The following is a 23,416-nucleotide window of genomic DNA, read 5'->3' as shown; positions in this document are numbered from 1 at the left end:
GTGATTCTCCTGCCTCAAACTCCTTAGTAGCTGGGACTACAGGTGTGCACCACCATGCCTGACTAATTTTTGTGGGTTTTTTTTGTTTTTTTTTTTTGTATTTTTAGTAGAGATGGGGTTTCACCCTGTTAGCCAGGCTGGTCTCAAACTCGTGACCTCAGGTGATCTGCCTGCCTTGGCCTCCCAAAGTGCTGGGATTACAGGTGTGAGCTGCCATGCCTGGCCATTAAACACCTTCTTAACAGGCCTTTACTTACTTATGACTCTCTTTGGACACAAATTGGCAAGAAGCTTTTAGAAATCATTTGCACTAATCTAAAAGGCAGTCATGGCTCAGAGAAAAAAAATCTCAGCTCATCAAAGCCAGCTTAGGCTTCTGAGGCCTAGTCAGACAGTCTCCTGATCATCTTTGCTGTGTGTTCAGTGCCTGTCTGCTGGATGGTCAGAACCCTTCTCGTGTTTTGTGCACACATGGTGCTCAGGCACAGTGACAGGAGAAGAGCAAGAAGGGAAGGAGGAAGCTGATGAGCCGACGTCATGGAGCCATTGGGCTTTCACCAGTCAGCGCCCAATGCAGACCCACCTGCTGCCCCTTCTGAGCCCAGCAAAAGGAACTGCCCTCGGCGCGATCCTCCAAATGCTCATCCAATGATGTCACTGGTCTGGGCGCCCTTAGAATGTGGTCCATGCCCAGCACTGCGATCCCACCTCCTCTCCCACTCGCTTGCCCCCTGTATTAGTCAGGGTTCCCTAGAGGAACAGAACTAAGAGGATAGATAGATATAAAGATAGATCTATAGATAGATATAAAGGGGAGTTTAGTAAGTATTAACTTACATGATCACAAGGTCCTACAATAGGCTGTCTGTAAGCTTAAGGAGCAAGGAGAGCCAGTCCGAGTCTCAAAACTGAAGAACTTGGGCGTGATGTTCGAGGGCAGGGAGCATCCAGCATGGGAGAAAGATGTAGGCTGGGAGGCTAGGCCAGTCTTGCCTTTTCACGTTTTTCTGCCTGCTTTATACTGGCTGGCAGCTGATTAGACTGTGCCCACCAGATTAAAGGTGGGTCTGCCTTCCCCAGCCCACTGACTCAAATGTATTTTATTATTTTTTTATTTTTTTATTTATTTTTATTTTTATTTTTTTTATTATTATACTTTAGGTTTTAGGGTACATGTGCACAATGTGCAGGTTTGTTACATATGTATCCATGTGCCATGTTGTTTTGCTGCACCCATTAACTCGTCATTTAGCATTACGTATATCTCCTAGTGCTGTCCCTCCCCCCTCCCCCATGACTCAAATGTTAATGTCCTTTGGCAACACCCTCACAGACACACCCAGGATCAATACTTTGCATCCTTCAGTCCAATCAAGTTGACACTCAGTAGTAACCATCACACCCCCATATTCTCCAAATAGCCTTTCTTGTTCCTGTAGTTAAGTTCATTCCCTTCTCAGGAACTCTGGCTGGCTGGTCATCCTACGATCTTCACATGGCAGTGTCAGGCCTTCCAGGCTACGGCTTCAGTGTCACCTAAGGGAGGCCCCCTGACCACTGTGGCTAAAGAGCATCCTGTCCCGTCAGACCTCCTCTTGTTTCCTGTTGGCCATCTGTCCCCTTCCAGGAGGCATACCCTCTATGGTGCAAAGAGCTCAACTACCCTGGTGATCACTGGGCCCAAGAATAAGCACAGATATATCCACTGGACACATGAGTTAGTACCTGGTCCCCTGGCTCGGCAGAACACCGAAGAAAAGCCACTTGATTGGGACATAGAGCTGTCACTGAACTGAGAACCACTGAGGACACAGGCTGAGGTCCAGGGGCCGTGAGCAGCTGCAGTCGGTCAGTGTTCTATGAGAACAGGGAAATCGTCCTGCTTGCCTGCCTGTCTGAATGGGCACTGGGCTTTCAGGATTCAACTTGAACTAGAATAGAAACTACATTCTGACATACTGACAGCTCTGTTCTTCGGGGTTTGGGGATTTGGGGGTTTTTTTGTTTGTTTGTTTTGAGACAGAGTCTTGCTCTGTCAGCCAGGCTGGAGTGCAGTGGTGCAATCACAGCTCACTGTAGCCTCAACCTCCCAGGCTCAAGTGATCCCCCTGTCTTAGCCTCCTGAGTAGCTAGAACCACAGGTGCATGCCACCACACCCAGCTAATTTTTAAAGATTTTTTTGTAGTCAGGATCTCACCGTGTTGCCCAAGCAGGTCTCAAACTCCTGGACTCAAGCAATCCTCCTGCCTTGGCCTCCTCCCAAAGTGCTAGGATTACAGGCGTGAGCCACTGTGCCTGGCTCTGTTGGGTTTTGATAGGCATGCAATGTCAGCTTTAAGGGCACACACACACTCATATTCACACACATATGTTCACACACACATACACATACATTCACATACACACATAAGGCCAAAGTGTTGTAAAAACCGATGCGGTTGCCTCACAAACCTCACAGTCTACCCTTCAAAATACAGAGATGCGAACACAAGCAGCATCGCCTCCGCACACGTGCACACGCACGCTCCACCCCAGCCGATTCTTCATCTCTCCTGGGCAGGACCCAGCGGTGTAACCCCATCCCAGCTCAAGCAAAGCAGCAGCTGCCCAGGACAGATGGAGTCGGGCACGGAAGCAGCCAGATTCCTTCACTCCTGTGGGAGGGGCTGCGACTGTCCCCCATCACCATTCCCCACCCTTCCTTGTCATAGAGCCATCTCCACCCACCACTAGAGTTCTGGGAGGGCACCCGTCACCCTGCTGGGCAGCACATCTGCCTGCTTCCTACACAGTTGAGTGCAGTCGGGTGACAAGGTTGTGGCTAAGGGGGTGAGGGTTAATGTTAGGTCACCTCCTCCATGACTGTGGTGAGCCAACATCTTCCAAGCGGACAAGACCTGCACACCATGGGAGGCAGCAACCATTTGGAAGCCCAGGTCCTTGGGTGACCTTGCAAAACAAAGCCACCTGCCCGCCCTGGCCCACCCATTCACCTCAGAGCGGTGACGGGAGAGAAGACACATTCCTGATTGAGCCAGATTTGGGGGCACCTGTTAAAGCAGCCCAGCTTGAACCTAGTGACAGATTATCCCCCATAAATCTGCATGTGACATTCCCAATGAAGGCTTGAGCCCATGACGGGATAGGATGTGGCTGGGTCCTCAAAGGGAGTTTTGTTCCCCATGAGCCCTTCTGGGCATTTGCAGACTCGAGGGAAGGGGCTCTTCTGTTCACCTACAGCCATGGTGATGGGGTGTTACAATATCAGGAAGATGCCTTTTCTAAGGCGTGTGGGTTTCAGGCCTTCTGTTTGGGAAACAGATGAGTGAGCCAACCTGGGCCCTATCCTAGAGGGCTCAGATGCCCCTGCGGGGACATGTCGGTGTCTGCCTGCAGCTGGAGTTGATCGGTTCAGCTCCAGTTGAGGAGAATCCTCCCAGGCAAGAAGGTGGGGCTGGGCAGCCCAAGCGTGAGGAGGCCTCCAGCCTGGAGAAGGTTCCGGGAGGTGGGCAGGAAGGGCCTGGAGGAGGACCAGCTGCTCAGAGGCCTGCTGGCCGTGGGAGATAGCAGAATCCTGGCAGCCCTAGCCAGCCTGCGTGGCAGATCCTGATGCCTTCAGAAGCTCCTGATGGGCCAGGCCTGGTGGGGAGCTGGAAGAAGACGAGAAGGCACGGTGCAGCCCACGGCCATCTCAGAGATGAAAAGGCAGCTGGCCGGCAGGTGGTGGGCTTTTTAGAGTGATGCTCGGGCCAAGGAACGTCAAAAGCAGGCTCAGCACCACGTGCACTCAACTGGCTGTTGTTCCAGACCATCTGTCTCTCATTAATGAAGTTGTCCGGCAGGGCTTATTAATAAGGACGCGTGGGCTTATTCAGCCTGGGCCGTCTTGCTGGAACTAAAGGGCACGCTGATTAAGCTGTAATGACTCCTCAGGCACTGTCAACATGAAGGGAATCTCCAGGCACCCGGGAGAGGAGAGGACCTTGCAGGCCCCAGGCCTGACCTGAACCCTAAGGTCCACAGGCCACTCACGGGGGAGGACAATCCCAGTCCAAGTGTCATCAACCAGGGCTCCCTGATGCTCCCAGCAACCACCATCCACTTCTCCCTCAGCCAGCAGGACCCAGACTGTGTTTGCAAAGTGAGGTCAGCAGAGTAGCAGCCCCGCAAATATACCCACATCCTAATCCCTGGAACCTGTGAATGCATTAGGTTACATGGTGCTGTGGGTTGGATGTGACTTGTCTATATGCCAAAACTCATGTTGACATTGACACCCAATGTAGCAGTGTTGGGAGGGATCAGATCCCTCCTGAATACATTAATGCCCTCTGTAGGCGGTGAGTTCTCACCGTCACTTGTGCCTCGTGAGAACGGATTAGTTCCCAAGGGCACGGTTGTTGAAGGGTCTGGTTTCTTCTCTCACCGCGTGATCTCTGCATGCACCTGCTCCCCCTCCATGTTCTGCCCTGAGTGGAAGCAGCGTGAGGCCCTCACCAGATGCAGCTGCCCAGTCTTGGACTTTTCAGCCACCAGAATCATGAACCAAATGAACCCCTTAATAAATTATTAACTTATAAATCACCCAGCTTCAGGTATTGTTACAGCAAAACAAAATGGACTAAGACGTCGTGAGGAGGAGTGAGGGCTGCAGATGGAATTAAGGTTGTTAATCAGCACACATCAAAATAGGGAGATTATCCTTATTCAAGTGGGCCTGCTGCAATCACAGGGGGTTCTTCCATGTGGAGGCGGTGGGTGGGAGTATCAGCGTCAGAGAGCTACAGTGGAAGGAAGGGGTGACCGGCCACTGCTGAAGACAACGGGGCACCAGACAAGAAACACAGTGGCCTCTAGAAGCGGGAGAAGGCAAGGAAATGGATTCTGCCCTGCAGATTCCTGAAGGAACACAGCCCTGCTGTCACCCTGATTTCAGCCCAGTGAGACCCACAGCAGACTTCTGACCTCCAGGACTGTAATAAGCTGGGGCTGTGTAAAGCCACTGCCTTTGTGGAAATGTTACAGCAGCTGTCGGAAACTCACAAAAAAAGGGAACGGGTCCTCTTTGAAGTACTCAGACCCCCAGATGCCCTTGCAGCGAAGGCGGCTGCGTGTCCCCAGGCTGGCTGGTGAGACCCAGCAGATGCTGCCGGCTTTCCAGAAAAGCCATCATTTTGCGGATAAAAAGGGACACACTCCAGAGATGCAGCTTTTTGCCTTTACCCAGCCCCCTTCTCACTCCCACCTTCTTCCTGCCTAGAGCACAGATGAAAGACTAGAGGTGGGGCAGCCATGCAGGGCCAAGATGATGACTGCCACATCCTGAGGACAGCAGAGTGCGGCAGACAGGAGCCAGGACTGCTGCACTGTGGAGTTGCTGCCTGGCCCCGGGAGAATGGACTGGCTCCAACTTCCTGTGACGTGAGAGCCATAAATGCTGCTGGGCCAAGCCTGGATCCCGTGGCACGCAGCCACACACAACCCAAGTGACACGCAGCTCTTGCGATGACAAGAAAGGAGCCAGAAACCTGGCTGGCGCTGGGTGTTGGGGGATCTCAGTGTGGAGGGGGCCCAGGGTGCTGGCTTCACACTGAGCAGCGCTCCTCGTTGGTCACAAGGGAATGTGGGTAAGTACCAGGGCCCTGGGAAGTGCCCCCAACAATTCGAACCACACAACTCCAGGGCACAGATGTTGGCGGGCGCACAAGCACCACCAGCCTCACACACGCAGATGCAGTCCCCCCTCCAGAGAAAACACACAAGCACACTGCACACACAGCATGGGTTCATGTGCACACACGTATAAATTTATTGCATAAAATTCCTCATAGCACTTTCCCCCATATTTTTATAATCCAAAAGGAAAATGATGCAAGAAAGGATTTCATTGTGCTCAGTTTCAAAAAATATAAAAATGAACATCAGATTACAGATACAAGTTCATACGCTGAACTGAATGGTACATACCAACTGCCTGGCTATGGAAACCCGTGACTTAGGGGTGCTGATGACATGATCTCGACAGGAACCCCCTAGCAACTCTCAGGTGGAGGCAGCACAGGGATGCAGTTCCTGGTGAGGACCCTCGGTGACCACGCTGCCTGGGCTCACAGCTGGAGGGCTCACCCATGAGGGACACGGGTGGACACCCACTGCTTCACACACCTAATTCACATTAGAAACATGTAAAGCCATTCAAAGTCTGTGCACTAAAGAGATCCTGTATGAAATCCACTCGTTCCTTGGAGGGAAGCTGGCCCGGAGGCGCGCTCGGGTTGACAGGTGACGCACAGCCCGCCAGGGCCTGCATTCCATCCATGACACAGACACACGTGAGCACCCAGCCTGCCGGTCCTAGCAGCCAGCTGTGAAAAGCTGCGTCAAGTCACGGGGGTTCCTTTGTAACAGCTAAAGCTCAAAGGCATACTGGACCCTGAGGGAAAACAGGAGAGCCTGAGACGGGAAGGGAAGAAAGGGATTTACACCTTCACAGAGCAAAATGGGACGACGGGAGGGGGAGGTTGAACACAAGACCTTGGCTCAGGAGTGTGTCTGTCTTCAGCACCAGCCAGCCCCACCGTTCCCACTGCACTGTGTGTGCAAAGACACACACTCTCACCACAGTGCCACACGTGCGGCCCAGACACTCCCTCCTGGTCTCTGAAGGCCAGAATCCCGCTCCAGTGTGTGGAAGACCCAGGTACCCACCAGATTTAACGACAAAACAGAGAAACGATCCCTCCCCAAGCCTACAGAACACTTGGTGCGAACATCCTTTTACAACAGCTGTAGGTTTCTATATAATTTCTTGAGCACACAAAAGTTACAGTGCACACGGGTGTGGCTGAGTGACACGCCAGCCAGTCTGACTCAGAAGCCCTGCAGCTCAGGGATGTCCCGGTACAGATCCAGGGTCTCGGGGTTCGAGAAGGCACCTCCTTGCTCCACGGCTTTTCCAGCGATGATCTGTTTGACAGCAACTTCCACTTTCTTGCCATTGAGCGTATACTGCGAGGGAAAAGTAGAAAAACAAGAACATTTAAACCTGAAGGGGGGAAAATCCACAGCCCTGGATATATCCAGGCCCCAAAGGCCCAGCTCCACCTGGAGCACCAAGAGTGAATGGGTCTCAGCTCTAAGATGCCCCTCTTCCCACCAGGTCTGCAAACTGCACCGAAGTAAGCTGAACTAACCACTGTCCCCTCTGTTTGGGGGATAAAACCTGTTCTTCTGAAAGGCAATTTCAAGGACTGGTGCTGAAACCCAACTCTGACACTCTCCACACCCCGCCCCCGCCCCCCTGGCATGGCTGTTGGGAAACTGAGGCTATTTCAAAGTCGCCCAGAGGTCACCATGAGCATGTTCATTTTTCATTTTTTTTTTGAGACAGTCACGCTCTGTTGCCCAGGCTGGAGTGCAGTGGCGTGATCTCCGCTTGCTGCAAGATCCGCCTCCCAGGTTCACACCATTCTCCTGCCTCAGCCTTCCGAGTAGCTTGGACTACAGGCGCCTGCCACCACACCTGGCTAATTTTTTGTATTTTTAGTAGAGATGGGGTTTCACTGTGTTAGCCAGGATGGTCTCGATCTCCTGACATCGTGATCCACCCACCTCGGCCTCCCAAAGTGCTAGGATCACAGGCGTGAGCCACCGCGCCTGGCCGAGCATGTTCATTTTTCTAACACTGCACACTCCACTGGGCCCCTTTGGGACCCACCACACGCGTCACATCCAAGCTGGCCTCGAGAGGGCCCTCCAGACACCCCACTGACCCGGGCAGTGCATATTCCAGATGGGAATATAAAAAAAGAGTATCTCTCAGGGTTCAAGGTCTGCCTGACCAGGATAAAAATGCAGGCATAGAACATTCCTAAATCCCAGCAGGCACCCTGGGCAAGAAAGTTTTCAGGGAAGATGTGGCTCCTGCCACCCCATCTGGGGGATGCCAGGTGAATTCCTGAACCTGAGTTCATTTCATCGAATGAAAGTGGGGGTGCCAGCACCTAGGCTGTAAGGCTGTGAGTCACGGGATGAATGAGTCAGCAACGCACACAGCTTCAGAAGTGCCTAGCTACTATGTTTTATGATGATTTGACTTTTATTTATACTTTACTTCTCTATATATTTTATCACATTATTCTATGATAAAGAGTAGTTATTGCCATTACTTCAGAAGTGGCCTAGCTTCCTAGAACCAGAGGCAAGAGTGTCCCCAAGCTCCCATGAACTCCTCCTCGGAGCCAGCCATCTGCTGGGGACGCTGTGTTACTTTTTCTTACAGTTGGGCCCTTTCCAAACATTCAGAGCTCCCTCTAAGATTCATGGCACATGTGTTTCACCTTGAATGCAAACCACCCCTGGCAGTGTTGGTGTGTTGTGGGCTAGGAAACTTCAGGAGCAACAGAGCCCAGTAACGAATCCTCGATCACTGGCGCCCTTTTTTTTTTTTTTTAACCTGAGATGTAATTAAAATTCATTCACTTGAAAATTCAGTCAACGTGTGAACTAATTAAGGATCTAAGCGCCGGCTTCCGAGGGCCTGCCTGTCACTTCATGTGGTGTCGCCGGCCCTCCTGCTGTGAGATGCAAACGTCTCGCCTGCTCTGTGCCCCGCTACGCTTCACACAGGGGTCCACGTGCAGCTCACGGGAGCTAATACCGCCACCTTCCACTCGCTGGCAAAATACAGCAGCATCCTCTTAAAAGAAATCCTGCTACCATTTCCTCTGGGGAGAGGGGAAAGGTAGAGGAAAGGGAAAGAGAAAGGAAGAAGCCACCGCTCCCCTGCCCGCCCCCACAGCAGCTCCTGCACGAGGCCTCCCCAAGTAGACAGGAGCCCAGCAGCCTCCTGTCAGGAAGGGCCAGACATCCCAGCCATGACCTGAGCAAAGGCCCGCTGCACTTGGGACAGCCATGGCTGCCTGAGGGCTGCAGTCAGGAAGCCCTCAAATGCCAGGAGTCCATTCCACTTGGCCATGACCCTCGCGGGGTCCCCAGGTCTTTATTCTGGGTGAGCAGAAGGCGGAGCCGACTATGGACACCCCTTCCTTGGGCAAGACCCCTCATCTCTCTCGGTTTCCTCATCTGTAAGATGGATGTGAGGAAGACAAGCTTGTCCCACCTCACCAGGGTCACAGGACCAGCTCCCCACCCCCCATTCACTCACCAGACACCAAAAGCACCTGCTGTTTGCCAGGCAGTCAGCTGGGCTCTGAAGAAAAGGAGGGAAACCCACAAGGTTCCTGTCCTCAAGGGGCCTCCACTCCACCAGAAAGATGTGAATATACACAAGAACTCACCCTCAGCACCCCCATGGTAAACACTGTCAAAGCTAAAGATGGAGGCCAGGACACTGTTCAAACAGGAAATGCAGGGAAAGCCTCTCTGACTTTTGCACAGAGAGCAACTGAGATCAGGTGTGTGGAAGGGCTCTGACAGCGTGCACACCTACTCCGAATGAAGGCTGATGGCGAGTGGAGGCAGCACAGAAACAGAGGCAGGGGGACTGCGTTCTGGGCACCCTGTGGCCCACAGCACCCACCAGAGAGGCTCTGTTGTCAACCCATCTTAGAGATGGGGAAACTGAGGCTTGGATGCTGAGTTGCCCAAAGTCATACCTCAGGGGCAGAGTGGGGGCCAGGGCTAAGTGACAGAGCCCCTGTGCATAAAGACCCTCAGAGAACCAACCCACTGTGAAGCCTGGCGGCAAGGACTACGCTGGCCAGAGCCTCCCCAGACCCCCGGGGCCGCTCACTCCGATGATGCCACATCACCACCCTGAGCTGTGGCGGGCGGGTGAGGGGCTCCTCTCCTCGTGTCACAGGTCAGAGACGGGATGAGTCTTACTCAACACGAGGAGTGTGGCTGGCTCTGGGCCCAGATCTCTCCTGCGCACTCACCAGGAACCCCTAAATGCTGAAAATGGCACTGACTTCCCAGGGAACAGAAGCGGCAGTGTCTCTCCACGCAGAGACAGAGATGGGCTGCCGCCTATTCCCACTGCTTGGATGCACCCCGGGCTCAGGCTGTTCTCAGAGTAGTGAGGGGAGGGTAGCCCACTCCCCACAAGCAACATGTAAGGGTCAGACCTGCAACACGCTCTCCTGCCTCAGCAAGGTCCTGGGACTTTGCAGGTGAGACCTCAGTTGTCCTCTTCTGACCCTGAAGTGGGTCCAGTTCCTGAATGGGCAGGCTGGGGCCACGCCGTGTCACCTCCCTGTGGAGGCTGGGCCCCTCCCTAGCCCAGCAATAAAAGAGGTAAATCCTCTCCTAAGCCCACCATGAGGGCTCGAAAATGTAAGGACATTCAAATATCTGGAAGAACCCTTCAAATAACCTCCCGAATGGACCCAGGAGAAGACCCTATCTGGGGAGAGAAAGAGCCCAGAGCCCAGCTGGGCGCCCTGGCCACAAGCCCACAAAAGCCAGGACAACCGGGGAAAGAAACGTGCTGAGTTTCCGCCCTTCATAATAAATTGTTCCACTACTCTCGTGATCAAATATGGTTTGGTAATAACTGTTTTGGCAGCAAAAGACCCAAGTTCTTTTTCAATAATATAAAGCCAAGGGGACAAATTCAAATTCCATTTCCCTAAAATGTTCCAGATGAGACAGCACTGATTCACCAAAGGAAAACCTTAGACCCTCATCAGAAAGAGACAATAAGGGTCACTGATTCAAGAATTACCTTCTTGGAGAGCACCAGTGGCCCCACAGAGAGCCGCCAAGAGTCACCAACCAAAAATAAGAGAAAAAGAGATGGATGGAAAGCCCCAAGCTGCAGGGCTCTTCCCATGCAGAACCAGAAAGCCAAGGTAACGTGTGGACACCACAAAAAGCAACCAACACCGCAGATGTAGACAGGTGCCGGGAGGAGGAGGAACAGGGTCCCGAGTGGGCGTCAGCACAGATGTGGACAGAAGCCAGGAGGAGGAGGAACAGGGTCCCACATCAGCACAGATGTGGACAGGCGCCGGGAGGAGGAGGAACAGGGTCCGAGTGGGCGTCAGCGCAGATGTGGACAGGCGCCGGGAGGAAGAGGAACAGGGTCCCGAGTGGGCGTCAGCGCAGATGTGGACAGGCGCCGGGAGGAGGAGGAACGGGTCCGAGGGGCGTCAGCGCAGATGTGACAGGGCCGGGAGGAGGAGGAACAGGGTCCCGAGTGGGCGTCAGCACAGATGTGGACAGAAGCCAGGAGGAGGAACAGGGTCCACATCAGCACAGATGTGGACAGGCGCCGGGAGGAGGAGGAACAGGGTCCCGAGTGGGCGTCAGCGCAGATGTGGACAGGCGCCGGGAGGAAGAGGAACAGGGTCCCGAGTGGGCGTCAGCGCAGATGTGGACAGGCGCCGGGAGGAGGAGGAACAGGGGTCCCGAGTAGGCATCAGCGCAGATGTGGACAGGCGCCGGGAGGAGGAGGAACAGGGTCCCGAGTGGGCGTCAGCGCAGATGTGGACAGGCGCCGGGAGGAAGAGGAACAGGGTCCCGAGTGGGCGTCAGCGCAGATGTGGACAGGCGCCGGGAGGAGGAGGAACAGGGTCCCGAGTGGGTGTCAGCACAGATGTGGACAGGCGCCAGGAGGAAGAGGAACAGGGTCCCGAGTAGGGGTCAGTCTTCCAGGGATGGTCAGGGATTGCACGCCATGGCCATGCTGCGAGCACTCTCCCCAGCCCCCACTCCTGGACAGGTTGTTTTGAAGATGTTGAAGTAACTTTTAAGGCAAAGAGAATGATCTACGGGTTTCAAAGTCAACGGCATCACATATTTCAGCATTCTCCAGGAAGCAGCCTCTCCTGGTAAATCTTCTCTGGTTACACCTCACAGAATCAGGCCTGCTCCCGGGCAACTCAAAGTCAGCTTCCCCTGGGAACCCAGTGAGTGTCTGCTCCCATCTTCTCCTTAACGAACAGCCATTCCGTAGGCTTCAAATACAGCCTGCCACTGTCTAAACTGTTGTGTACATTCACACACATACACACCGTACACACACACACACACACACACACAGCAGCTTCTGTCAGCTTGCGGTGCATCCATTTTGTAAGCAATGCAAATGAAAGCTGTGATCCAATCTGGGTGACCCTCCTTCTCCCCCACTTAGAATCAAAGTAGAGTGTACTGGGGCCAGGGGCTGGGGGATGACGACACAGCCTTAGAAAGACTTGCCTCTAAAAAGAGTCAAGTCTTGTCTGTACCGGCAGAACTTAAAATTAAAAGACAAGAGGAATGGCTCCTAGCAGCACTTTAAAAAGTTAAAATTGGCTGGGTAGAGTGGCTCACGCCTGTAATCCCAGCACTTTGGGAGGCTGAGGTGGGCGGATTACTTGAGGTCAGGAGTTTGAAACCAGCCTGGCCAACATGGCAAAACCCCGTCTCTACTAAGAATATAAAAAATTAGCCAGGCATGCTGGCATGTGACTGTAATCCCAGCTACCAGTTAACTCAGGAGGCTGAGGCAGGAGAACTGTTTGAACCTGGGAAGCAGAGGTTGCAGTGAGCTGAGATTGAGCCATTGCATTCCAGCCTGGGTGACAGAGAGAGACTCAGTCTCAAAAAAAATAAAATAAAAAATAAAAAGTTAAAATTAATGTTCTCATTAAAAATTTTGAGAATACACTAAAACCAGGGGATAGCAGGGAGAAGTCAGTTGGACCTGCAGGGCTGGGCCCGCTAACCCTCTGAACATGGGTATTTAGCAGAAGTTGCTTTAAACGCAGTCTTAGGAAGGGTAGGAGAAAGGATGGCAGGGAGAGGATGGCGTTGCTAGGCAACGTGGACAAACGATATATAAAGCACCAGCAAGCTGCTCAGATGTAAGCACCCCTCAATGTGTGGGCTCGTGGGGCGATGGCTGCGGTCTCCTCGCTGGTGGGAGATGGCCATACCGGGATGCCCTTGGTTTCCAGGATGAGGCTGGGCACGTGTCGCGCAGACAAGCCCACGCGGATGGCGTCGCGGATCCTCTTCACCAAGTCAGGCTGGAAGGCGTGCCCGGAGGCCATCTTCAGGAAGAGGACCACCCTCTCCTCCCTGTACTTGTTGTACTGGGGGACACACAGGCTGTCCTCCACCTCCTCGAAGGATTCCACTGTGGAGACAGGAGAGGGCGCACATTCACGCAGGGGGCCCCTCAGTACAGGGTCGGGCCTCACAGCAACCTGGCAGAGCAGGGGGGGCAGGCTGGGTCCCCCAAGCCTACCAGGGGTACCTGTGTTCTCCCAGTCCACCCAGGAGGAGTGCCTTGGAGGGACATTTGCTGAGGAAGCTGTTTCACAAGTGGAAGAAAACCCATCACTGGGGAGGCAGAGAGAGCTTCAGCTTTGGCAGGATGGGTGATGGTCTACCAGGAGGCCAGGTGTGGGCCTTACTTGATGAGAAATTAATTCAAGATGAAAAAGAGGGCCGGGCATGGTGGCTCATGCCTGTAATCCCAGCACTCTGGGAGGCTGAGGTGGGAGGATCACTGAAGTTCAGGAGATTGAGACCAGCCTAGACAACATAGGGAGACTGTGTCTCCACAAAAAATTAAAAACTAAGCCAGGCATGGGACACACGCCTGGAGACACAGCTACTCGGGAAGCTGAGGCAGGAGGATCGCCTGAGCCCAGGAGGATGAGGCTACAGTGAGCTATGATTGCGCCACTGCCCCCCAGCCTGGACAACAGAGTGAGACCCTGTCGGCCTCCCAAAAAAGGAGGCAGGTGGCCGGGCACAGTGGCTCACACCTGTAATTCCAGCACTTTAGGAGGCCGAAATGAGTTGATTACTTGAGCTCAGAAGTTTGAGACCAGCCTGGCCAACATGGCAAAACCTCATCTCTACAAAAACTACAAAAATTAGCTGGGCATAGTGGTGCACGCCTGTAGACCCAGCTACTCGGGAGGCTGAGGTGAGAGGACTGCTTGAGCCCAGGAGGTGGAGGTTGCAGTGAGCTGAGATCATGCCACTGCACTCCAGCCTGTGTAAGAGACTAAGACCCTGTCTCAAAAAATAAAAATAAAAATAAAAATAAAAAGGAAGCGGGTGCCTGTGGTGGGGACTCCACTGCAGTGAGGAACAAAGGCTGGAATCAGACATCAGGATTTATCTACCCTGGCCACACAAACGACCTTGACGTAAGTTTAGGACTCTGACCTAAGCACTAGCATATGAGGCCATCTGACTGACTCTGCGGCCTGGGCTGGGTCTGGGTCCCTGGGCCAGGGAGTTTGAAGGCCCACAGGTGACTCCACTGTGCAGTTGTGAGACCCACAGGCCTACACTCTCTGTGCTTGGTGTCCTGCATGGTGCTGTGTGACCTTCAGCAATCCTGAACCCTCTCTGTGTTTCTGGTTTCTTCAACCATAAAGAGTAGACACAAGTCGGCCGGGCGCGGTGGCTGACGCCTGTAATCCCAGCACTTTGGGAGGCCAAGGCAGGCGGATCACTTGAGGTCAGGAGTTCGAGACCAGCCTGGCCAACATGGTGAAACCCCATCTCTACCAAAAATACAAAAATTAGCTGGGCATGGTGGTGCATGTCTGTAATCCCAGCTACTGAGGAGGCAGAGGTTGCAGTGAGCCAAGATCACACCACTGAACTCCAGCCTTGGTCACAGAGGGAGACTCTGTCTCCAAAAAAAAAAAAAAAAAAAAAAAAAAAAAAAAAAAAGAGTAGATAGACACAAGTAACCAACCCAGCAGAGCTCACCAGGAGGATGAGCTATAATGAGGAAGGGGATGGGCAAAGGGACCTTAAAGACCCCATTTGAGGTTTTATAAGGACAGCAGTGTGGGCAAGGTTATGTTCTGGAAAGGAGGTCAGGCTCACAAACATCCACTGTCACACCAGAGACCAAGGGGCCAGAGTTGTGCCAAAGGTGGGGCCTTTGGAAAGGGCCCTGGGGCTCCCGCCAGCACCCTCCTCCTTCCTGGAGACTGGAGAACGCTCAGGGAGGGGAAGCACGTACCAATGTTATAGATTTCCGAGCTGCCGAACCGCACCCCATTGGGGTTGAGTGTGCCGTCACTGGAAAGAGAGAAGAGGTCAGGGCCACACCGCAGCTCTGGAGTGAAGCAAGTCCCAGGGGTCCCATGGGAGGGCAGTCACCCCCCACTTCCCCATGGCACCCCCCAGGACTAGTCATGGACACTCCCCTCCGTAGCTCCTTGCCCTGCCACCTGGCTCTTTCTCCCTCTCAGGTTAAAGCTCTACATCAAGGGAGGCACCTCTGTGCAGGAACATCTGTCACCTCACTCCCTTCCCACCTGCACGTGTCCCCCATTGTGGGTGTGGACACTGCTGTGCCTTTACTGTGGGACCCTTACTGTGGGACGCCCATCCTGACACCCCCTACCCGAGAACCCCATCACAGGGCAGGGAGACTTGGATCACGCCCAGACCCAGCCCTCGGGAAGGAAGCTGGCACAGAGATGCCCCACCCCAGGAACGACACAGGAAGGGTCCAAGATGGGGGACAGTCAGCCATGTCGCAGACTGAGCAGACAATGCTTCCTCGGAGGGGTCTTCAGGCCCAGGGATGGTGTGTGCATGGGCACAGGGGTGGGGAAACACGGCGCACCAGCCGGTGGGGGCTTGGGGGTCCCAGACACCAGCAGAGGTGTGGGTGGCGTGGACACCCTGATGCTGGAGTGGAGTGGGGTGCCCAGGAAGGGGGTCACTGACTTTTACAGAAAGCGCCTCCTCCCCCACCCCCCTGCCTCTGGAAGGTGGGGCTCCAGGGAAGAGAAGCCAACCCCGAAGCTCTTACCTCCGGCCAAGCATGATGATGCCCCCGGTCTTGGGGTTGATTCTGCAGTAGTCTCCATGAGCCCAGATACCTGCAAGGACAGCAGAGGCACCTGGTCACCCCGAGGAGAAGGGGCCGTGACAGCCTGCCTGGACAGGCGCTGGATGTAGGTCCGCAGACATCACTGGGGCCCAGAGGCAGCTCTGGTGTGGGGCTGGGGGCCGGAGACAGCCAGACTGTTCCTGCCCCAAGGAACATGCCCTCTAGGGGGGGCTGCTGCCCGGGCAGCTCTGACACAGCCGGTGAGGAGGAACGCAGCTCCTCGGGCACCAGCAAGGACCTGGGAATTCACAGAGGGCAGGACCAAGCTCGGCCAGGCCACTGGGGGTCAACAGGAGTGTCTGGAGACAACCCTGAGCGTAGCACAGGAAAGAATAAGCCATGTCTTGGGAAGCAAGAGTGGGCAGGGGCAGTGGAGGGCACAGGGTGTGCAGAGGTTGGGGCCAGATCTTAGAATGGAATACATAAGCTCATGACCAGGAAGGAGGCTACTGCGCCAGTCCACGTCATGCAGGCTTGAACCAAAGCATTAGCCACATGGACAGAGAGCCGATTAGTAGGTAAAACCCAGGGGATGAGGAGACGGGGAAGAGGAAAGAGCCAGGGGTGACAACAACACAGTGTCAGCAGGCCACGTGTGCAGCTGTTCAGAGAAGGCCTGCACGCTGGGGTGGCACCATGAAGCTGATGGACCAAAGGGATCGAACCCCAGCTTTGGATGTGCCTCTAAGGAGAGAGGTTCCTTTACCACATCCTCCACCAAGGCGCCAAACAGTGAAGAGAAGCCACACGGCCGAGAGTCACCAAGGGAGCACTTCACCAGCTGGGGGCCTCCTCCTGCTGACACCCACCCCCAGCCCTTGATCAGCCACACTGAGGGGAACTGGCTGTCCGTAATCAAAAGCGCATCTCTGCCATTTTGCAGTGCCAGAAGTCATCTGCCGCAGCAGCAGGCTGGCCTCCTGCAATAACGCCCCAAAGATTTCCTGCGATCCGCGAAGGGAAAACAGTAAAGACGCCAGCTTCTGTGTCCTCACTGACAGGTGGCAGCCTCAGAAGGCATCTCTCCCTCCCAAATCTCGAGACACTTCTCCACTCTGTGGCAAGAGCTAACCCAAACAGCTTATGACTCAACAGCTACCTACTCTATTCACGCGTTCATGTGACATCGTGAAGGAGACACTGCCACAAGCCACCACCAAGCCTTCTATGGGGACGAAGGCCAAGGGGACTGTGTACAGGGAGTGCACAGTCCCTGGGAGACAGCTGAAGAGAATGAAATGAGCCCTAAGCTACTTATTCCGATGCAAAAAAAGAGAATTGCAGGCCTTCAGGTCTTTCCTCCTGCCTCCCCAAGCTAGAGAATGAAACCAATTCTTTCTTATTGAACTTTTAAAAGATTCACATACACAAATAAGGGAAAAAAAAAAAATCCACTCCTAGGCTTGCAATTGATGTGCCTGGCTTCTGCAGGAGCACATCTGTATGGCTACTCAGCAAACTGAGTTTATGAATGGCAGCCCTGGAAGATGGGAGCTGCAAGCCTGTGCCGCTCACCTGGGAATCCTTCCTCATTCTGGAACTTCAGTGCCAGCAACAACATACAGTCTTGTTTGCCTGGAGTCAGATCTCCCTTTAATCGGATGGGAAATTTCTGGGTTTTCTGGGCCATCTGTAGTACTGTGCCCTAATTACTGAGACCCCGGAAATGCAGAGAAAAAGGAGGATGTAAATCCACTCTGAAGAAATGTTTTTTGTGAAAACTTCCCTGACACACTTTGATCCCTTGCAAAACCACGCTGAGAGGAGGAATCCACTAGTGGCTGGCTCCAGGGCACCACAGAGGAAGTGGCCTGATGGCAAAACAAAGCCGCAGAAACAATGTCTTCCTTTCTACAGCAGACTGAACAGATTTAGATCATTCTCATTCTTCAAGGCACGGACTTAAGCTTTGAGTCTCCTGGGGGCTGAGGTGAAAGCGGAAATACGGTGGGAACAGGTGACTGCCGATAACAGACCAGGCCTGTTTGGAATGTGGCATCTGCAATGACCTAAATCTTAAGTCTGCTTTTACTTTCTTTTAAAATTTTAAGTTTTTAAAAATAATAAAAAGTGGTTAGGCCTGGTGGCTCATGCCTGTAATCCCAGCACTTTGGGAGGCCAAGGTGGGTGGATCACAAGATCAGGAGTTTGAGACCAGCCTGGTTAACATGGTGAAACCCCATCTCCACCAAAAATACAAAAATTAGCTGGGCGTGGTGGCGCACGCCTGTAATCCCAGCTACTCAGGAGGCTGAGGCAGGAGAAACTGAGATCGTGCCACTGCACCCCAGCCTGGGCAACACAGCGAGATACCATCTCAAAAAATAAAAACAAAAAGCCATAAAGAAAACCAAAATGGGCTCATAATCTCACCACTCATGTAAGCCCTTATTCACACTCATTATTCATTTATTCACACAATCACACATATGTACTTCCTTTTTAAAATTTACACAAGGCCAGGTGCGGTGGCTCATGCTAGTAATCCTGGCACTTCAGGAGGCCGAGGCAGGAGGATTGCTTGAGCTCATGAGTTCGAGACCAGCCTGGTCAACATAGACAGACCTCATCTCTACCAAAAATACAAAAATTAACCAGGCATGGTAGCACACACCTGTAGTCCCAGCTACTCAGGAGGCTGAGGCGGGAGGATCCTTTGAGCCCTGGAGATCAAGGCTGCAGTGCACCGAGCTCACACCACTGCACTCCAGCCCAGGGCCAGATGGAGACCTTGTCTCTAAAATAAAAAAATTAAAATTTACACTAAAGGGATGCTATGTCCTCTGTTCTTAAACTCTCATTTTCACTTACTAACATCCTGAGTATCTTTCCATACCAGCACATGGCCTGTTTACATTTTCACCTGGCATCATTTTTTAAGGTAACGATGTCCATAAACCCACTCCGAGTTGTGGAAAGGAAGGCTTGCTCTTTCTGGGAAATTTCTCTTCACTTGCTTGGTTTTGCCATCACGCCATTTCCTATACAGCCCAAGAATGTCTCAGCGCTGGTGCTTGAGGAATGGTCTAAGTGCAGCTACATTCACCCTGTCCATGATAAACAGCTTCAGATCTCATTATCTGATCTGCCTTTGTCTTTCCATATTTATTCATATCTCTCACCTACACCCAGAAAGTATTGGAGGAAGCTACCTTTAAAACTGACTTCATGATAGGATTATTCAAAGAGAAGCAAAATCTTACCCTAAAGGTAAGAGGACTACAAAAACAAAGCAATGATTTCAGCTCTGAGTTTCCTGGCAGCCTAGGCAAAAATGGAAATATAACACGTCACAAAGTATTTGTCTTCTCCAAGAAGGAATATCAGTTTCAAAAAAAGATTATTCTGAAATTAATCCTGAGAGACATCTATCACATGAACCCTTGCACATGTGACAAAAAAAGGGACAGAAAAGAGAGTTTTCAAAGAGCAATGTTACAGAAGATGAAGGTCTGTCATTTCTTGGATGGATCCTCAAACTGAGATTCTAATCCTTCTGGCCTCTCCTCCCAAGGCAGGAGCCCCTGCCCTCCTCTTCAGGGTCATCTGAAGAGTGTTTCTCTACATCCACTCTTGCTTTTCTGCATTCATCTGTCTGCACAGCTGCTCACGGCAGGAGCCAAGGTGAGGCATAGGTGCAGCAGGTATGCAGTGGAGGCTGAGCCACCCCTGGGGGGATGCCCCACGCTGCTGCAGGAAGGCGCTATTCCAGGCACAGTGGCTTCAACGGTGACACGCAAACACGCAAGGCAGGAAGGATACCTGGCAAATCCTACCACTTGCCGCTTTCTGATTCTCCATACGTGGTCTGTGCTAAACCAGATTACCTTTTGAGAGACTGCAGAAAGCAAGTACTGAGTATAAATAACTCTAGAACAGAAGGCTTGCTAAACGATGAATTACATAGCAGCAATAACTCGAGCCTGCTTATGAAATAAGATTAGAGGGAGGCAGGAATCAGAGCTTTAAATAAAAGACTTCCCTGCTTTGGGGCAAGGCACCACTCAAAAGACGACACCCAAGGGTGTCAGTCTATGTGAGAGTGACGTGTCGGGTTGTAAATCCTTCCACCGCAAAAGCGCTCTTCCTCCAGCATCTCCATGAGGACTGGATGATGGTGAGAGACATGAAGGAAGAGACCCGAGCCAGACACCACTTCCACATGCCACTCCTCTTGAACAGGCAGGCATCACCCTGTTTCAGCGAGTGGGCCCTGTGCCCTCCACCCTCCCACATGCAAACCAGAGGCTCGTGCCAGCTCCCAGCAGCAGGGGCTGGGGCCAAGAGGCTCTGGGCAGAGGTGGCTGAGATTCAACTAAACCAGATTACAGTTGTGCACGATAGCTTCAAGCTGAAGACAACAAGATATTGATCAAAAATTCATTATCTCCCCACTGGCGGAATGAGCTATAAGCAGCTTCTCCAAGCCCTGGTGGGGGAAGGAAGAGGGGAGGGGCACGATGGTACAGAATTAGACACAGAAGGCCCAGCCAAGGCAGAGGCTGGCCAGCTCTGTCTGCATCTCTCCAACCGACCTGGGAATTTGGAGAAATACGCCTTCCTGTACTTGTTGCCGTTCTCATCGTTCCAGAAGTGTGTGGGCTGGCAAGGGATCGGCTTAGTACACACCAGCTCGCCGCTCTCTCCCCAGACCGCCTTTCCTGGTATGGGAGAATTAAAAATAAGCCCAACACACACCACAGCCACACACCCTGGCTGTCTCTCTCTCTTTCTTAAGCTATTACTTATTATGCAATATACCAGACATATACAAAGGTACAGAGATGGTCCATGCCCACACACCTGTCAAGGCAGCCTAACAATGCGTTCCTCCCAGATGAAGTCCCCTTCCTGTGTGCTCCCCAAAATCGCTGTCTCGGACGTAGTGATTTGTTATTCCCATGTGTGTTAACATTTCTGCTCCATCCACACGCATCCCTGAATAGCATATGTCGTCACTCTGCATGCCTTTGAACACACACACGCTGTCCTTCTATGTGTCCCGTGTCTTCCTGTGCTCACTCAGCATGACATCTGGGCTCGTTCGGGCTACTAGGGCTCGCTCTGGTTCATTCATATTCACCACGTGGTCATTCTCCACATGTGATCACAGAGTTTCTTCCTCCCAAAGATGGACATTTCTATTGCTCCCCATTTTGTTTTCCATTACAAATCATGGGGCGCTACAAACATTCTTGCATGGATCACAAGTAAGTCTTCTGGGGGTGGAATTCCCAGATCACAGGGCACGTATGCATCTTCAGCTTCACTGACTCCTCCCACACTGCCCTGCAGAGCAGGTGCACTGAGCCCTGCTCACCCCTCCTAGCACAGCTGGATTTCTAGCTGCCAGGCCCGGCATAGCGGGAGACTATCCCTTCCATGACCAGGTTCTCAGAAGCTCCGAGCTGGCTGCTGCCTGTGTATCCAGCACCAGGGTTCAGATGCAGGGCAACGACCACCCACCTGCCCACTGTTCCTGAGCACACAGCTCTCCATCTGTCCTCCAGCTCGACCCTGACCTCTCAGGGGCTGGGGACCAGAAGCCCGGTGGGTGTTAAACCAAGCTGGGGGGAAAGGACATCACGCTGCAAGTGACAGGGGCCTCCCCTCCAAGGGCTGTTTTGGAGAACTATGACCAAGCAAAGTTACACATCTGAACGCTCCCAAGCTCTCAACTCACGCCTAATCACAGAAAGAAACAGTTGGTGAAGCCATCACCTTCCTCGTTCCACGCCTCCACGGCCATGCCCAGGTTCCGGGCCTGAATCTCCCCTTTATACACAGGAAGAGAAAAATTGTGGCCCATGAAGCAGGAGATGATGTCGGTGCCTCCTGCAAGCAATGGCAAAGGGAGATTCAAAATTCAGAAGCCCAAGACAAATTGTGTTAAATTAGTGAGCAACAAAGGAGAAAGTGCCAAGAGGACAAATATCTACTCTCCTAGACAAATACTGCAACATCCCAGACAGGTGGGGCTTCTTTTCAGGGAGCAGTGGAAGAGGTGACATGGAAATTAGAATGAACCCCCGACATCTGGTGATTGACATTTTGGCCGCGACTGCCTGCTAGAGGATCCGCTAAGTAAACGACCTCCTGTGGTCATGCTGAAATTCAAGACTCAGGATCGCAGAAAATGGAAGCTTTGCCTGTGATACCTACCTGGCAGGCACTGCCTAGACGGACCCGTCACATGGGAAGGCTCGAGCACCATGGTTTATGTGGACTCAATGGTTGGAAAATCAGAAATGTGGCTGGGGCGGTGGCTGACGCCTATAATCCTAGCACTTTGGGAGGCCAAGGTGGACGGATTGCCTGAGCTCAGGAGTTTGAGACAAGCCTAGACGACATGGTGAGACCCCATCTCTACTAAAAATACAAAAAATTAGCCAGGCGTGGTGGCACATGCCTATAATCCCAGCTACTCAGGAGGCCGAGGCACAAGAATTGCTTGAACCTGGAGGCGGAGGCTGCAGTGAGCCAAGATTGTGCCACTGCACTCCAGCCTGGGCAACACAGCAAGATTCTGTCAAAAAAAAAAAAAAAAAAAAAGTTCCCAGCTGCAAGACCGTGGAGTGTGATTTTATTTCTTCCTTCAGGCAGAGAATAAAATGTGATGTCTTCTCTGCCATTTCATGTCACTGACTGATGTGTCCCACAAAAATGAGTGAGTCACGTTTGTTTCTGCAACCGTCAAGATTGAGCAGGGCTCCTGACCTCCTTCCTGCTGCTCACTCTGCTGAGGGGAATGGCTCAGACCCCCCACCTCAGGCCGAGGAACCAACGGTGGGGAGGAAGGCTGGGGGGCGGCCTCAGGCTTCGGGCAAATGGCACCTATTTTTTCTTTTAGACGGAGTTTCGCTCCTGTTGCCCAGGCTGGAGTGCAATGGCATGATCTCGGCTCACCACAACTTCCACCTCCCAGGTTCAAGCGATTCTCCTGCCTCAGTCTCCCTAGTAGCTGGGAATACAGGCATGTGCCACCATGCCCGGCTAATTTTATATAAATGGCACCTCTTAAAGAGGTGCTTTGAGAGTATGTTTTTAAATCACAAGGAGAAAAATCAGAACTACAAATATGTAAAAATAAAATAAAAGTGACCCAGGCCAGGCATGGTGGCTCATGCCTGTAATCCCATCACTTTGGGAGGCCAAGGTGGGAGAATCACTTGAGCTTAGGAGTTCAAGAACAGTCTGGGCAACATGGTGGAACCCCGTCTCTACAAAAAATAAAAAAAACACAGCTGAGCATGGTGGCGTGCACCTGTGGTCCTAGCTACTCAGGAGGCTGAGGTGGGAGGATCACTTGAGCCCAGGAGGTGGAGGCTGCAGTGAGCCATGATCACGTCACTGTGCACTCCAGCCTGAGCAACAGAGCAAAACCCTGTCTTACAAAAAAAAAAAAAAGTGACCCAAAGATTTCTATGGGCAGCAATGGAATCAACTCTTTTTTTTTTTTTGAGATGGAGTCTCGCTCTGTCGCCCAGGCTGGAGCTCAGTGGCGTGATCTCGGCTCACTGCAAGCTCCGCCTCCCGGGTTCACGCCACTCTCCTGCCTCAGCCTTCCGAGTAGCTGGAACTACAGG

The 23,416-nt window shown here is 52.6% G+C and overlaps 1 protein-coding gene across 2 annotated transcripts in view; it reads right to left on the bottom strand.

Moving 5' to 3' along the window:
- Positions 1-5,775: 5,775 nt before the first annotated feature.
- AACS (acetoacetyl-CoA synthetase) overlaps positions 5,776-23,416 on the bottom strand; it is an 80,217-nt gene continuing 62,576 nt past the window's right edge. The window contains exons 13-18 of one of the 2 annotated variants that reach the window (XM_003276260.4): positions 21,552-21,665; positions 20,366-20,491; positions 15,750-15,819; positions 14,949-15,007; positions 12,886-13,088; positions 5,776-7,009 (exon numbers count right to left, since the gene is read on the bottom strand). In XM_003276260.4, the coding sequence (XP_003276308.1) occupies positions 6,872-7,009; positions 12,886-13,088; positions 14,949-15,007; positions 15,750-15,819; positions 20,366-20,491; positions 21,552-21,665 (710 nt within the window). In that variant the 3' untranslated portion in view covers positions 5,776-6,871. The remainder of the gene's footprint in view (positions 7,010-12,885; positions 13,089-14,948; positions 15,008-15,749; positions 15,820-20,365; positions 20,492-21,551; positions 21,666-23,416) is intronic. The other variant, XM_012510106.2, reaches the window with a different exon arrangement.

This window comes from Nomascus leucogenys, chromosome 10, assembly GCF_006542625.1.
Source record: "Nomascus leucogenys isolate Asia chromosome 10, Asia_NLE_v1, whole genome shotgun sequence".
NCBI lineage: Eukaryota > Metazoa > Chordata > Mammalia > Primates > Hylobatidae > Nomascus > Nomascus leucogenys.
The sequence above is the reverse complement of the archived record's forward strand: the minus strand, read 5'-3'. Positions and strand labels throughout refer to the sequence as shown.